The sequence below is a fragment of the Pseudorca crassidens genome, chromosome 21, assembly GCF_039906515.1.
Source record: "Pseudorca crassidens isolate mPseCra1 chromosome 21, mPseCra1.hap1, whole genome shotgun sequence".
Classification (NCBI taxonomy): Eukaryota; Metazoa; Chordata; class Mammalia; order Artiodactyla; family Delphinidae; genus Pseudorca; species Pseudorca crassidens.
This window is the reverse complement of record NC_090316.1, coordinates 6,093,866-6,109,820: the sequence shown is the minus strand read 5'-3', so window position 1 is coordinate 6,109,820 and position 15,955 is coordinate 6,093,866. Positions and strand designations below refer to the sequence as shown.

Sequence of the window (15,955 nt, the reverse complement as noted above, 5' to 3'; positions counted from 1 at the left end):
CAATTTTTTTCTCTTTCCTCTTTGACTCAGTTTAGTGTTGCAGTGTACAGTTTTACTCTTTATGAGGAAACATATAAACGGGGAAAAAAATACTTCCAGAAGGCAAGGAAAATTCCTAGGGGCCAAGAAATCCTTTTCCACAACCAGAAAATACTGGGCTAAAGAAGTGGCCACTTGAACTCAAAAAAAAAAGGAGAACCTGAACTCTCAAAAAAAAAAAAAAAAGAGGAGAAGCCAGTACAAGAGGAAGCTCTGAACTGTCTTAGCAGAAGTATATTATCCCACACATTTCTACCAGGAAAGCTCAAGGGTGTTTACAGATCCAGAAGCTAGAGAGTGGCCAGAGGCAGGATCCTAACCGCACAGCCATTATAAATCAGATCCCCCATCCCTGGGATAAGCTGAGCTGAAGGAAAGACAGTTATGGGTGCTGAGTTGTTAACAGCAGGATTATTAGTGTGGCAGCTTGCAAATAATATATTGACCCGTCGAAGGGAGAACAGCAGCACCCTGCTGTCATGGAGCAGGAAAAGCAGCGAGAAAACAAGCAGCAGGGCCGGTGTTCTCATTGAAGCCCAGCAGGCAGCCTGGCCGCCATGTTGAATCCACAGACTTTGCACCGTCTAACTTCTGGCCGTCACACATCTGGTGCTTGATCCAGGCTGATCCAGCTGCATTCCTGAGCATCAGCCCACAGGTGTTTCTACTGAGGCTTTTCCCTGCTGGGGGCAGAATATGTGCTCTGAACTGAGGAGGTACAGTGCAGGGGTGGAGAGAACCAAGCAGACCTGCCAGAGAGTTAAAAATGCACCACCCGGCGCAGTGGTTAAGAACCCGCCTGCCAATGCAGGGGACACGGGGTCGAGCCCTGGTCCGGAAAGATCCCACATGTTGCGGAGCAACTAAGCCCGTGCGCCACAACTGCTGAGCCCTCGTGCCACAACTACTGAAGCCCACGCGCCTAGAGCCCGTGCTCTGCAACAAGAGAGGCCACCGCAATGAGAAGCCCGCGCACCGCATAGAAGAGTAGCCCCCGCTCACTGCAACTAGGAGAAAGCCCACGCGCAGCAACGAAGACCCAACACGGCCAAAAATAAATAAATAATTTTTTAAAAAATTGTGCCGCCCGGGGAGCCGGTGATAGACCGTGCAGGCCCAGCTCTACGGGGGCGGCAGGGGTCTGAGGACGCACTGGCAGGAGAGGGCGAGGGCGTGCTGACCCAGAAGGAAAGCACCCCTTGTTCCTGGAGTTCCCAGGGAGACTTCCAACAACCTGATGTCTTCCCACAGGGGATGTCAGGGCCGCTTAAAGCAAAGTTTGATCCCTGGAGTAGGGAGTAAAGCATTCTTTTTCTTCTCTGTTGTGTGTCAGCTTGCCCTGCTGCATTTCTTTGTCTCTTAACTGAATCCCATCAGCGTGGCTGACTACCTCCCTTACTTGAAATGAGCTGAGCTAGGAAACAAGTTTCTCAACAAGGCTGCATTCTCCAGGGTGCCGAGAAGGGCAGAGCTGAGCTCAGCCCCCGCAGAGAGAGAGAGAGAGAGGAAAAAAAAATCCTATTTACTGCCTTATGAGACCATGACACACAGAAAACCCATAAAAGTCTCTCCTGCATTCAGATAAAGAAGCCTGGCGTCCAGGACACCCAAGCAAGGAGGAGATAAATGCCTCCAGGAGGGAGCCCAGCGGCTGTTCATCTTCTCCTAAGGGGGGAAGGCAGCATGACAGCGAGTAAAAGAACTCCAGTGGGGCAAGTCAGACGCCTTATTTGTGAAATAAGTGGACTTGATAGGATGACCTGGAGGATCCAGGAGAATTCAAAAGTTCTAGGAACTCAAGAAGGAGATAATCTCCCGGTGAAAGGAACACAGTCCCAAACAGCCAATCAGATTGCCCAGGCCCTGACTGGTTATTAAAATAAGATACACCCCTGGCGCCTGCACGCAGGGAGCCACTGCCGCGGGGAGAGCATGTCCCTCCCCAGTAGGCTTACCGCAGCCCCCTCCACACCTTTCCCCTTCACCCAAAGGTCAACCTTCACACTCAAATTCTTTCCCAAGGTTTGCTTCTTCAGCCTATGTCTAGCGAACGGCTCTAGTTTAACGAGTTGCCACTAAAGCCCCCAACAAAAGCAGATTGGTGGGTTACTGAGAATCTGAACGAGAAGGTGCAGATTCTCTTCTCACGGCTGCCGAACATCCTTCGCCTGGAGTCTCCACGGCGCCCCCTTCAGGCGGTGAGTTCTATGACACCACGATTCTCTAGGAAATCACCGATTCGTGTTTGGTCCAGGTGAAGAAATTTCTTTAATGAAATTTTCGTCTATTCTAGGTCCGTATTTGAGGACACGGTATCTAGCACAGAGCTCTGCACTCAAGAAATGTTGAGTGACCGACTGGACGCGTGGCTCAGTCAATGACTGGACACACTGAATCTGAGTCGCGTCCTCCGCACACGCAGTCCCGGGAGAAGTCATCCCGGGAGAAGTCATCTGAACGTAGAACATCAGCTAATATATTACCTTTCAGAGTGGGCTCTAATACGATTGCCTGGAGTTGCTGAAACGTCAGGGAGTCGACTTCTAAAAGTGAGTGTGGTGATTTACACTATCGGAAGAGGGTCAGTGACATCTAAAGGTGGCCCCTGAGTATTATCCACACTGCCTCCGGCCCCCCGCAAGGAAGGATGCTTCGGGATAACAGCCACATCCGAGCAGATTCTTCCTGCCACCCCCCCACCCCCCCACCCCCCAATCACGCAGCAAAAGGCTTCTCATCAGGACTTCTGAGAGATTTTATTTCTGGCCTTTTTCTCGATGCCCAAATGCCTCTTTGGGAAGGAATCTCGCGCCGTTTGCGGAAGGAAAGCTTGTGACTCGGACAGGCTGGGGCCGCGCAGACTCTGCCGCAGAGACCTGCCAGCCTCGCCGGGCGTTGGGCTCCCCTTGATGGAGCAAGGGTGTGAGCGTCAACAAGCAAGTGTCACCGCCGTCAGACGGAAGGGTCATCAGAGTTTGGGAACATTGCTGCAGGTCCCTCTACAATTTATCTGAGTTCATTTAAAATGGCAACCAGAACAAAGGATGTGACTCAAACACAAGCAGTGGAATGCTTGGGAGACGAAATCGTCCCAGCGGTCATTCACCAAGAACCAAGAAGGCAGGGAGAGATACTTAATGCAGAAATAAGGCACTAAAAAACGTGTGCATTCTCAAGAAGCTCTCCGTGGCAAAGGGTCAGAATTCGCCACTTCCCGCCTTCAGTCACAATGACAAATACCTGAGACTACACCTGTCACATGTACCATTTCCTTCAGCTTACAAGTGCGCACATACACGTGTGCAGCTCTCCAACACGGCACTTTGCCAGCACGAGGCCCTTTCACGTACTTTATTATGCTTGGTTAGTGAAAACCCGGAGTAGGTAGCCCTGGATGGACGTAAACACTCACGTTACCTACCATCATGCTTTCCCTGGGAGGAATTCTGTAAGAAATCCAGCCTCGGGGACACAATGGCCAGAATCGTGAGAACCTGTCCTTGGCAAAGCAGGCCTGGCGGCAGGCACTTCTCAGCATCCATATACAATAGAGGCTGGAGGGAGTCGGCCCTTCAAAAGGATGCAGTTCACGTCTACTTTTCCGGAGGACAGCCGCCCACGGTGTGTGAAGCTCGGTCTTCTGCGGGGCAGACTACCGGGGACCGTCCGAGAGGCTCCCTGAGATCAGCCCCCGGGGCCACATCCAGCCCTTCTCCTAGGGCTGCAAGTGCTCATCCAGAATTGCCTTTTAGCCCGGAGTGATTTGCGAAGAAGGGAAGGAAAACCCCTCACTGTGGGATTGTCAGTTTCCTGGCCTGGAAGGACCTGAGAGCCGCCGCACCCACTACCCGCCCGCCCCGGCAATGCCCTAAGCACATGGAGACTCCCCTCCCAGATCCTGGGCAGAGTGGTGCTGACACCTAGGGGTGGATGGAAGAAGAGCTGTGCCGAGAGGCCAGCCCAAGCCGCCTGCTTTCCCCCAGCTCCTCTACAGCTCTCCCCAAGCCTGCCTCCCTCCACTCCTCGAGAAGGTCCCCCCAAACCCGCCGAGTGATCCCACACACAGAAGAACAGAAGCCAAGTTTGACTTTCATAAAAACCGGCCGGTTCCCCATCCTATCTGGCCTTCCATCTGCCTGAGAACAGCAGCCGTCCGGGGAGGATGGAGGGAGAGAATACACATCTCCAAAAAGATGCTCCCACAGGCTCTGCACCACGGATGCAGAATGGGAGCAGCCAGGGATGCCCAACCTCCCGGAGGCGGCCAGGGGCGCTTTCTTACCAAACTCGCTGGCACAGAGATGCTCGATTATGGCTTCAGATTTCAGCTCGTTGTCACAGGGAGGACACACCGTCGTGCCTAGGAAGGGCAAGGGGAGAACAGGAGCTGAGTGACTGCGGTGGAACGCGGGGAGAACCTGCCCCTGGGGCCCGGATCAGCCCAGGGACCAGGCTGGAAGGAGTTAAAGGTCTTCTGGAATTCCTGATAGGGCAACTTGAGAAAAGACGAGTCCTGGAGACCAAAACAGACGCATAGTTTCTTGAAAATCTGGGGACTAGAGCTGTTGAATATGGTACAACTATGAAAACCAACATGATGTGGGGCTGGATGGGGTGGGTCCTGAGTCGTGGCTTGATGGATGTGGTGGGTCCCTAGGAGAAGCTGACTTGTAACCAAACACTTCTACCCCAGTTGTTTGCCCCCGGTTCTTTCTCCCCTCTCCTTGAAATACCCCCCTCTGATTCCTGCCCACTTCCTGTTCCCAAACTCCCCAAAAGACGGCCGATCCGTCCGACCAGCTCTCCAGGAGCCAAGAAAGAAAATCAGCCCGACTCACAAACTCCAACCACAGGCCCTGAACACCCCTCCCCAGAAGGGCTATTGCAGCAAGCTCCTGCCAGGGGCGGGAAGCAGGAGAAGCTGGTGGGGGCTGGGAACGGCACCAGCCCTGCTGCCCAAGGGAAGGACTTGGCGAGACATGGGAGAGACCCTCTGGAGGCGTTTTCACACTGTGAAGGGCTTTGAAGAGGAGGTGTGTGTGCTGCAGGGATGGGGGCCACAGGGGGCAGCTGAGGCCCTGGGGGAGGGGGAGGCCTCGGAGGCCAGGGCCAGCAGGTCCTCCCAGCCAAATGCTGCTGATGCTGGAGAGACCCCTGGGAGGTAAGGGGGCTCCGTGGAACGGCAGGGAGAGAGCGGCCCAGTGGGATCGCCAGAAGGGAAGGCGGCTTGGCACCACCGCCGCCATCCCACCGTCACCTCCATCATCTATCAGACAACTTGGAGTTTTATCCATGATGCGGGAAAGCACGAGCACATTCTAAGGGTCCTCCACCTCGGCAGCACTGGTGGAGGCCATGCCCGGCCACGCTGGGGGGGGAGCAGTCACCCCCAGGGAGGACGGGGCGCTCCGACTCAGGCTCTTCATCCTCTTCCAACCCCTCCGTCTTCGTGGCTCCTCTGGCGGCATCTCCTTCACCTTCGAGCACTTCTATGGCTCAGAGAAACAGGCAGAGCCTCCCACGGTGGATGAGAAGGGAGCTGTACAGCCCTCCGGGGCCAGTGCCGCCCCCAGGACGCAGCTGGTCCCCAGCTCTGGGGAGGTGATGCGCGACCCCCCTGCCCCACTTCCAAGCAGGGTCGCTGCGAGGCGCAGCAGAGGCCGTACACCTTAGTCTTTACTGACAGATCCCTGTCCCACCTTTACTTTGTGCCCAGGGCCGCCCTCCATCCAGAGTCCTGCAGCAAGAACCACAGTCACGCCCCGAGCAGGAGACCATGGGGCTATATTTTGGCCCGGATGCTGAAAATGTGCTTTTCAGCCAGAACTTAAGATCGGATTCCAGAGGTTGTGTTTCTGACAAAAGGGAAAAACTCACCCAGAATTTTGCATCATGGTTCTTGCTTCCACGGGGAGAAAAACGGAAAGGAAATCCCGCAATGTGGGAAGGACCGTGGTATCTACTTCGGGAGTGTGGACTGTGCTTTGGGGCTTTCCTTGTTTGGGTTATTTTTTTTCAGTGGAAGTTATCACGTTGCAAAGTTCTATGAATGTGACCTTGACCAAACAACCTGCAGGGCAGGACTATCTGAATACAAACACCGGATTCCCCTGGTTCGCTCACATCACCTTGTCTAGACGCTCTGAGTTCCCCGACCCGACTGGCGCCCCGGGCTCAGCTACGTTTGGCCCTCAGCGTCTCCCAGCCGGGCAGGAGCTGGCTGCAGTGAGTTCTGCGCCTTCGCACGGCTTGCCCCCACCCACAGCCGACTGGGGAGCAGCTCTAGACTGTGTAGGGCGCTGTTAATCTGCGGCCTCTCCGGATCGTGCTGGGGGGCCCTGCGAGCGGCCCGAGCAGCGGAAATCCACCCAGTCATCCATCGAGCGGCAGAACTAAATGGCTGTTTTAAGGTGTATTTAAAATAATGTTTAAAGCAAAAGAACCAAAACCCAAAAGGTTTTGTGTTTCATCAGTAGTTAAGGGAGAGGACAGGAAAGTCCAACACTGGAATCAAGAATAAGTGGATTTTTAAAAATCAATGCACACGGCACACACCCCCACACAGCACACACACACATACACACAGAGAACACAGCACACACAGACACGCACACACAGCACACACACACACACACACACACACACACACACACACACACACACACACACACACACACACCCCTCCCACCTCCAGGCTCAGTTGACAGTCAGTGGCCTCTCGGCCCCAGAAGACTGACTCCTATAGGGGGTCCCTCCCACTGAGGTCCCGCAGTCCTGGGCAGGAGTGGAGCCTCCCCCAGAGCCTGTCACCAAAGACTCGGTGGGGACAACCGGGTCCCAAGTCCCACACGGGACTGGTCCCTTCATAACTGTTCTCTGTGTGCAGCTGGTCTCAGGAGGGTGACGACCTGAGCACTCCTGGGATGGAGGGAGGAGAGGAGATGGTGCAAAGGGCAGACTTCAGGAGCAGCCCAGTGGGACACAGCCAAGGAGTCAAAGCCTCCAAGAAGAGGGCACGGGTTTGGTCTCCCTACTGCCACCCTGCCACCCCTGCCTTTGGGGCATCGAGGTGGAGGATGCTCGTCCCTTCACAAGTAGGCAGCCCAGCCAGCACCCCTACCTTCCCGTCAGAAGGGCTTCCCCCTCAGAAGTGTTCTGTCGCTGATTGTACCAGAAAGGGGCACTTGGGGGGTGGACTCAGCCCCAGCAGAGCTGGCCGCGGCCTCCGGGGGCAGGGCTGGGCTAGTCTGCCCGCCGGCAGTGCCGACGGGGAGAAGGAAAATCCCGTGGGTTCCACGCGGACAGAACACAAAGCGCTTTGTCCGCTCCAGGTAACGGCTCGGCTCCCGTTCTCAAAGGGCTGCGCCTCCCCGAAGGTGAACTCTGTGCAGACCTCCAGGAAAGGGGAGCAGCGGGACCCAGACCTTGCCCCCGCAGGCGGGCCGCTGCCCTGCCCACCCGCCAGACCTGCCACCCCACACCCGCCCCTCTGGACCACCTCCTCCTTCCCTGGAATAAGCCAAGGCATTCAAAGTTCCGGGTGCCCTTTCCCGGGACTACCCCGCCCTCACTCTGGGGAGTACGCCCCTCGGGGGACCTTTGTGCTTTGGCATCCCTTGGAGATGAACTGAGTCAGCCATGAGCAGGTTCCCCCCACCCTAAACCCGTTCCTCAAAAGCCCCTGGGATGCGGACCGCTCTGCTCGGCGCCCTGGGTATGGACCTCTACCTCTTTGAGCCTCAACTCCGCTTCCGAAGAATTTGGGGTTGAATTCACTCCTCTAAAAGTCAGGCCACAGTGCTGGGTTGTTTTCGTTGGCTTGTTTGTTCTGTGGGGTTTTGTTTTGGTTTATTTGCTTGTTAACTTGTTTCGTTCTGTTTTGTTGCCTCCCCAGGATGGTTTTTCCTCCCCCCACCCCCACCAAGAACTGCCCTTTAAGTGGAAGGGGTTTCAGAGAAGTACCTCCGGCTCATCCCTGGGGCTGTTAGGAAAGCCTCCAATCTGCGGAGCCTCGCTCCCCAAGGGGAGCTGAGCCATGAGCTAATGACAATTTTATCTTTCTAATTACCTGAGGATTTGTGTAAATGAGAGAAGCAGGGGGTATGCAAGAATGAGGGAGAAGAGCCTTTCCATCCCGCCCCCGCCCAAACCTTCCCGAAGCTGTTAACTGAAAGGGGTAGAGAAACAGAAAGCCTCGCAACTTCTGAACTTTTTTTCTCGGCCAGTTCTGAACCAGTCCTGGAGCTACTTGGCTGAATGACTAGCTAAGGAAAGCGTTAAAAAAAAAAAATCCTCCTGAAACCTAAGCAAATAAACAAAGCTGCACCTTAGCATTTGCTCGGCCTTTCTGAGCTTCCCAGATTTGGGGTTTAGGCTTTTTTTTTTTCCCCCCCGGCGCATCCCGTCTGGGGGGTTCAAAACTCCGATAGGCACTCGGTTCCCTCGCAAGGGACAGAAGCGCTCTTCTGGGAGCCAGAGCTAAGGCTTTGTTTCACCGTTGACTGGATCCCAGGACAGCGGCTCCAGGACCCGGACCGGGTGCGCGCGGGGCTCGCCCCGCCAGGCACCACCTCGGACGGGCCGGTAGCTCCCAAGGCGGTCGGGCACGGCCGAGAGCACGTCCCCAGTCCCGGGGCGCAGCGCGGACAGCCCCGGGAACCCCCCGCCTCACCTTGGGGCTTGGAGGCCTCGGTGGCGTTGGGCGGGGTCATGGCGATGCAGACGTCGCCCTCGGGGAACTTGTCGCACTTGAGCATCTCGGGCCAGTAGAAGCCGAAGAACTGCATGACGGGCTCGCACGAGTCTCGCACGGCCTCGCAGAGCCAGCGGCACGGGTAGATGGGCCGGTCCAGGCAGACGGGCGCGAAGAGCGAACAGAGGAAGACCTGGGTGCCGATGTGGCAGTTCTTGTTGAGCAGGGGCACCCAGCTGCTGGCCTGCTGCTTCACCTCGGCCATGGTCTCGTGCTCCAGCAGGTTGGGCAGCACCATCCTCTTGTAGCCCACGGTGTGGCACAGCCGCAGGTCCACCGGGATGTCCACGCACTGCGGCGGCTTGGTGTAGAAACGCCCGCTCTGGTACGCGCCGACGTCCGACTGGAAGCTCACGTAGTCGTACTCGCTGGCCGAGCCCGCGGCCAGCAGCCCGGCGGCCAGCGCCAGCAGCGCGCCCGCCGCGGCCCAGCGCCCGCCGCCCATGCTCGGCGTCCCGGCCCCTGCGACGCGGGGCGTCCTCGGCCGCCTCCCCGCGCGCGTCCCGCCGCGAACTTCCAGGAGCCCCCGGCACAAAAGGCGCCGTCCGCACCCGCGCCAGGCGCTGGCGGGGCGACCCTGGGGAGCTCGCGCGGCGAGGCGAGCGCGCGGCCCGAGTGCGGCCCGGCTCCCGAGGCGGCGGGACCCGAGTGTCCGGCGCTCCCGCGGCCGAGCTCTCCGAGCCGCGCCGGCCAATCAGCGCCGGCCGCCGCGAGCGCTCCGGGCCCGCCCGTCAGTCACCCGCGTGGCCGGCCAATCGGCTCGCGGGCGGGAGGGGTCGGCTCCCTAGAACTCAGCGCGGGTCAACACCCCTTAAAAAACAAAACCAAAAAATAAAGGAAGGAAGAAGGGGGGGAAACGAGAAAAAGAAGAAAAAAAAAAAGGAAGAGAGACTGGGGACGAAGAGAAGCGTGCGGTGGGTAAAGACGATGTTTAATGCTGCTGTTAACTTGAGTCAGATGGCAGGAAAGTAAGGAACCTTAACAGTACTTGCAAGTCCATGAGATAATCAAGACTTTTTTTTTTTTTTCAAACAGTTTTCCCTAACTTTATGCAGCAGTCCACCTCCTCGGTGTTGTTCTCTGTGTCTGCAGACGAAGATGGGCTGTTTCCGACAGACCGGGGCTCAGGAAGGCTGTGGCAAAGGAGGTCTGCTTTTCAATCCCCAGCCCGTGGGGCTCCGCTCCCGCAAGGGCCAGGCGAAGGTGTCGTCGGGCTGTTTGCTGGCTTAAAAAGGCAGCGCCTTTCCAGGTGGGATAACCGGATGACGGCCCTCCGACAACCCGGAGGCAGTGAGGCAGGAAAGGGTGCTAACAAAGGTGTTAACTCTGCGAGAACAGTTTAAAAAAAGAAAAAGAAGAAGAAAAAAAAAGAGCCCTACTCAAGGCCCAGCCCAAGAGCACGTCTGTGTGTTCACGCATATGCACATTGACATGTTTGTGGTCTAGAAAGCCAAAACATTAAAAACACATGTGCACTTATCAGCGTGGCTTGTGTAAATATCAAGTCCATCACTCAGGCACACATGCTACATTCAGAGCTGGCCCAGGAACTTCAAGTCAAAAACCAGGGGTTCCGTTAAAGCAGGAGGCAAGAGGGAAGTCTTAGCAGAAACAGCCCATCCTTCCCATCCAGCCCCCCGGGAAATGAAGTCCCTCTGCCACTGCCACCTCAGAGTTCCTGGGGATTCTTTGTATGTTTCAAACGGGACCCTGAGGGGGAGGCTCAAGCTTCAGGGACCTGAAGTGTGACCACGACTGACCCCAGGGGCAGAAGACAGCAACAGCAGTTCCTGAGGTTAACTGGGTCTCCACACTGCTTGTGTCCTGAAATGTGGGGTGGAGGGCGGCCAAGAACGCTGCAGACCACATCTGAGCAGTGTGGCACCTCCCCAGGTGGCAAATGGCCACAGAGCTCCGGGCTCAAGGCAGACACCGGAGGAGGCGCTGCCTTGCTGGGCCAGCTTGTTTGTAAAGCTCTGGGGAAGCTTGCTTTAGATTCTGCAGACCAAATTTCTTGATGGACACATTCCAAGTCAAACGACTAGAGTTTCTGAAGAAGCGAGGCTATTTTCTTAAAGCCCTGGTGCCCCTAACGAGATGGTGATTCCCCTGTGCACACAGGAAGCAACTGCCAATGGTCACCTTCCCTGTCATTTCTAAGCCAATGAAAGGTGCATTAACATGAGAGGGGCAGCGTGGAGGCAAAGAGATGGCGGGAGAGCAAGACTTTGGGTGGCGAAGGGTTAATCCCTAAACAATTGGTAATGCTCAGCCCCAGAAGCTGGGGAAGACATTCTTCACAGACACAGAATAGACCTCAGGAAACCAGGCAACTGTGACTCGATTCAAGGGGCAGTTAGAGAAAAATGCAGTTTGGTAGGGGTCCTTTTCTCTCCTCCAGGCAGGCCCTCAGTCCCAAGACAAATGTGTCTGTTTACGTACTCATTGCAAAGAGTTGTGTTAGCAGATAACATCCTGTCACCTCTGGATCCAGGCTTTGCCCAGCTCTCACTCATGTTTGCACTGTTTCCCCAAATGGTGGGAGGACTTGGGTCTGCCCACCATGAAAATTCTGGAAACTAGTCCAAGTGACTACACCTCCACCAGTCCTGGGGCCGGGTGGGGGTGGGGGGGTCTCGAGTCTGGAGTAAATCTCACAAATCCGTTCATGGGAGGGCCTAGCCTAGGTCTTGCTGTTTCTCATTGATCACCCACAAATGGCCTTAGCGAGAGGCCTCTTGGGGCAAGCCAGGGACATGACTGTTCTGAGAAATACAGGGAGTGTGGATGTAAGACCCCAGAATCCTAAACTCAGTACATTTCTGGCTCCTCTCAAGGCCCAGCTGGAAAGGAAAGGCTCAAGTCTGTCCCACTGACAGACTTTAACTCACACCTAGGATTTTGGAGAATGACTGCCCACCACCAATCAGTGCCCATGGAGTTTGGAACTGCACTGAGCGTGACTGCCCAGGTAATCTTTTAAAATGTTTTTAAAGAAAATGTCTTGATTTTCTTGAAATTGAGGAGGAAGCTAGCACTAATTTTTATAAGGTCATCTCATATATAACAAGAGATGTAATGATTTCTAAATCCAGATATTCAGAGGGTAAGTGGAAAATTGAATAAATGATTAGCTCTGAGCAGACAACTCTGGTGAAAATTTACTGAAACAGTACAAATATTATAAATTCTAAAATAATATGTGGAACAGCTATCAGTTAATAAATTTTAAATTAAATCAAATAATATAATTGAGCAAGTTTGTTAATCTAATAAATTTTAAACACTTTAGCTATTGTTTTTGTTTGTGTTCTTTTTTCCGGTACGTGGGCCTCTCACTGCTGTGGCCCCTCCCGTTGCGGAGCACAGGCTCCGGACGCGCAGGCTCAGCGGCCATGGCTCACAGGCCCAGCCGCTCCGCGGCATGTGGGATCTTCCCGAACCGGGGCACGAACCCGCGTCCCCTGCGTCGGCAGGCGGACTCTCAACCACTGCGCCACGAGGGAAGCCCTAGCCATTGTTTTTGATACCTGAATATTTACCCTAAGTTGACCTACTGCTTTTTAAGAATAAACACAATCTCTTCTTTCTCCTCCTCCCCCCTCCCCCTCCCCCAGAACAGCGCCAGGCAGAGCAGCCTGAACACTTCATATTTTAGAGGTGCATATGCAGCTGTTGGGTTTGTGTGGTGCTTTGTCATATTGTCAAAACTTTGCACTTCAAAGCCCAGTCTCCCTTGCCCTAATGGCAAGAATGTGTGTGTGTGGAGGAGAAAGTTCTAGAACAAAGGTTCTTTAAACATGTTATTGACATGACAGAGCTCTCAGAAACCAGGGGTCTCCAGTATGGGAGTTGTGAGCCAGGCACATCTTTCCTTCTTGAATGAACAGGGGCAAAATACACCTTTAAACTTGTGGTTTTCGTTTCAAACAAGTGCAAGTGGGACTTCCCTGGTGGCACAGTGGTTAAGAATCCGCCTGCCAATGCAGGGGACACGGGTTCGAGCCCTGGTCCAGGAGGATCCCACATGCCGCAGAGCAACTAGGCCCATGCGCCACAGCTACTGAGCCCGCGTGCCCAGAGTCCGTGCTCCGCAACAAGAGAAGCCACCGCAATGAGAAGCCTGCGCACCACAACAAAGAGTAGCTCCCGCTCGCCGCAACTAGAGAAAGCCCGCGCGCAGCAGCGAAGAGCCAATGCAGACAAAAATAAATAAATAAACTTATTAAAAAAAAAAAAAAAAAAAACGTGGAAGCGTGTTCCCTGTTGCTTCATAGCCCCAGCTTAAGGAGGCATTCTTCAGTCTCCCGGGTCGCCGAAAGCTGAACGTCAGGCTATGCAGGGTCACTGCAGGGCCTCCCCGGCGCCTACACACAGAGCTCCATCCTGCCCTCTTCCGAAAAAACAAGGGTTGCGGTGTGGACCTTTCCGGCCGGTTTCTCCCATTCTGTTTCACTGTCATATCATCAGTGATTTTGATGACACTCTCCAGAGGTACACTCAGCGTCCTCTCCATCATCCTGGAGCGAGTGTGCAGGGCGGAGGGTCTCCTGCCTGTGGCTGGGTGGTGATGGGTCTGCGTTCAGACCCAGGATGTATGGAGTATGGCCCCAGTTCTGCTCCTTACAGGCTGGATGACTCACACTTGACTCTCTGCGCTGAGTTCTCATCTGTAAATCAGGGCTATTCATGCCTGCCCTGCTACCTCAGGAAATAAAATATGTGGATTCTCAACATCCAGTGTCAGGGAGGCACACAGTCTTAACTGTGTTCTACAGTCTGCAACGTTTAAAATGGCATTCCATACGAGACACCACAAAGCACAGAAATGTTCTCACTTGGATGAGCTGCTTTTCTGCTCCGCCTCTGTGGGGGTGCAAATGCCCGGAGGTTCCCAATCCCCTCTGACTCAAGAATTGGCCTGACCTAGGGACTTCCCTGGTGGTGCAGTGGTTGGGAGTCCGCCTGCCGATGCAGGGGTCACGGGTTCATGCCCTGGTCCAGGAAGATCCCACATGCCGCGGAGCAGCTGGGCCTGTGAGCCATGGCCACTGAGCCTGCGCGTCTGGAGCCTGTGCTCCGCAACAGGAGAAGCCACAACAGTGAGAGGCCCGCGTACCGAAAAAAAAAAAAAAAAAAAAAAGAATTGGCCTGACCTGCTGTCTGGGATTGGGAATGTCTGGGAAGAATCATAAATATTTGGAGTTAAAGGCATAGTCCAGCTCCACCTCCTCCCAGGCAAACACCCCTCTGCATCTTTCTTTTTATTCATTTTTTACTGTGCTAAGAACACTTAACATAAGAGCTACCCTCCAAATGCATTCTTAAGTGTCCAATACAGTATTGGTGAACCTCTGCACCATTTTTTTAAAAATAAATTTATTTATGTATTTATCTGTGGCTGTGCTTGGTCTTCGCTGCTGCACGCGGGCTTCCTCTAGTTGCGGCAAGCAGGGGCTACTCCTCGTTGCGGTGCGCGGGCTTCTCGTTGCAGTGGCTTCTCTTGTTGCAGACCACGGGCTCTAGGCGCACGGGCTTCAGTAGCTGTGGCTCGCAGGCTCTAGAGCGCAGGCTCAGTAGTTGTGGCTCACAGGCTCAGTATTTGTGGTGCACGGGTTTAGTTGCTCCGCCGCATGTGGGATCTTCCCGGACCAGGGCTTGAACCCATGTCCCCTGCATTGGCAGGTGGATTCTTAACCATTGCACCACCAGGGAAGTCCCCAAACCTCTGCACCACTCTTGATGGGGGCTGGCTGAGCACCAAGCCACCACCACTGGACCCTTTCACTTCTTGGGGACACAGCCACCAGGTTCAGGCAACTTCATGAGAATGTTCTTCCTTTCCTGAAGGGAAATTCTGCTCCCTGTAATTTCTCCTCCCTAGGCCACCCAAGCATTAGTGCCCACCCTAATCTACCTCAAGGCCACGGACACACAGCCCCTGCCTGCCCCACTGCTCAGGTAGACCCACCTCTCTCTCCCCAGAAGAGGCATTGTCAAACTGGGCTTGGCAATTTGTATTCAATTTTGAATATACTACCTTATTTATAGATATATACATTGTAGAATTTATGTACCGCCTTCCAGAAAAGAAGGAACGAAAACACACATTTTTAACATAACTTTTTAAAATCTCTAATGGGCTGGTTTTCTGATTAAAACCCTCACAGACTTTTTGATTGTCCACAGGAAAAAGCCCAGACTCCAGAAGAATATCAAGATCTTGCCCTCCAATGTCCCTTCAGTCCCTCCCTCTTACACATGTTGTTTTGTCAGTAACACCCTCCTTCACCTTCGTACAAACTCCAGCTCATAAACTTCCCGGGTTTAGCAATGAAACTATAGGATGCCCCCGTAAAACTTGAATTTCAAATGAACAAGAAAAAAAAGATTTTTAGTATAAGTATATCCCAAATATTGCATGGAATATACTTATACTATACATTATTTCTTGTATATCTGAAATTTAAATTGAAATCGGCATCCTGTATTTTATGTGGCAAACCCACCTGTTCATCTTTCTAGGATTGCTTCTCCCCAGCAGGTTTGTCTGACTCCCTCTCGGCCCATCACCTCCCTCCTTCACCCCAATCGGATTAACCTCTCTCTCCTCCTGTTGACCTTTTATAACTACTTGCTTTGGGGTGTCTTTTACACAACTGGGAGCTCTTGGAGGATCTTATTTTGTCTCCTTTATCCTTGCATCCCCAGCATCTAGCATGGTGCCAGGCATACAGTAAGTGCTCAATAAGGCTCTGCACTCCCCAATAAATGCATAAATATGTAGTAGAGAGAGGCAGATGTGTGAAAGACCCAGGCTAAGAGAGGTATGCCCTTGAGCGTCGATTTTACGCTGTGTTTCCTGAGAACCAAGGCAGTAAGTAAGAATGAATAACTCACATGGTTTTCTCCTTCTGCAGAGGAACTGATCCTCAGCGCCTTATACAAAGACTGTAAACAGAGTGTGGGACTGTTGTAAGATGTATTATCATCTTACAGCTTGGGAGGTCAGAAGCCTCTCTGGGCTACAATCAAGGTGGTAGCAGGACTGCGTCCCTCCTGGAGGCTCTGGGATTCTCCGCCGTTTCCAGCTTCTGGACGCTGCCCACATACCTTGGCTCCAGGTCGCCTCCTCCATCCTCAGAGCCAGCAATGGCGGGTTGA

General features: G+C 53.9%; 1 protein-coding gene across 1 annotated transcript in view; it reads right to left on the bottom strand.

Annotated features, from left to right (window-relative positions):
- The window catches only part of SFRP1 (secreted frizzled related protein 1), a 43,252-nt gene extending 33,827 nt beyond the window's left edge, over positions 1 to 9,425 (bottom strand). The window contains exons 1-2 of the mRNA XM_067722143.1: positions 8,711 to 9,425; positions 4,322 to 4,399 (exon numbers count right to left, since the gene is read on the bottom strand). Coding sequence (XP_067578244.1) covers positions 4,322 to 4,399; positions 8,711 to 9,236 — 604 coding nt within the window. The 5' untranslated portion in view covers positions 9,237 to 9,425. The remainder of the gene's footprint in view (positions 1 to 4,321; positions 4,400 to 8,710) is intronic.
- Positions 9,426 to 15,955: the final 6,530 nt, after the last annotated feature.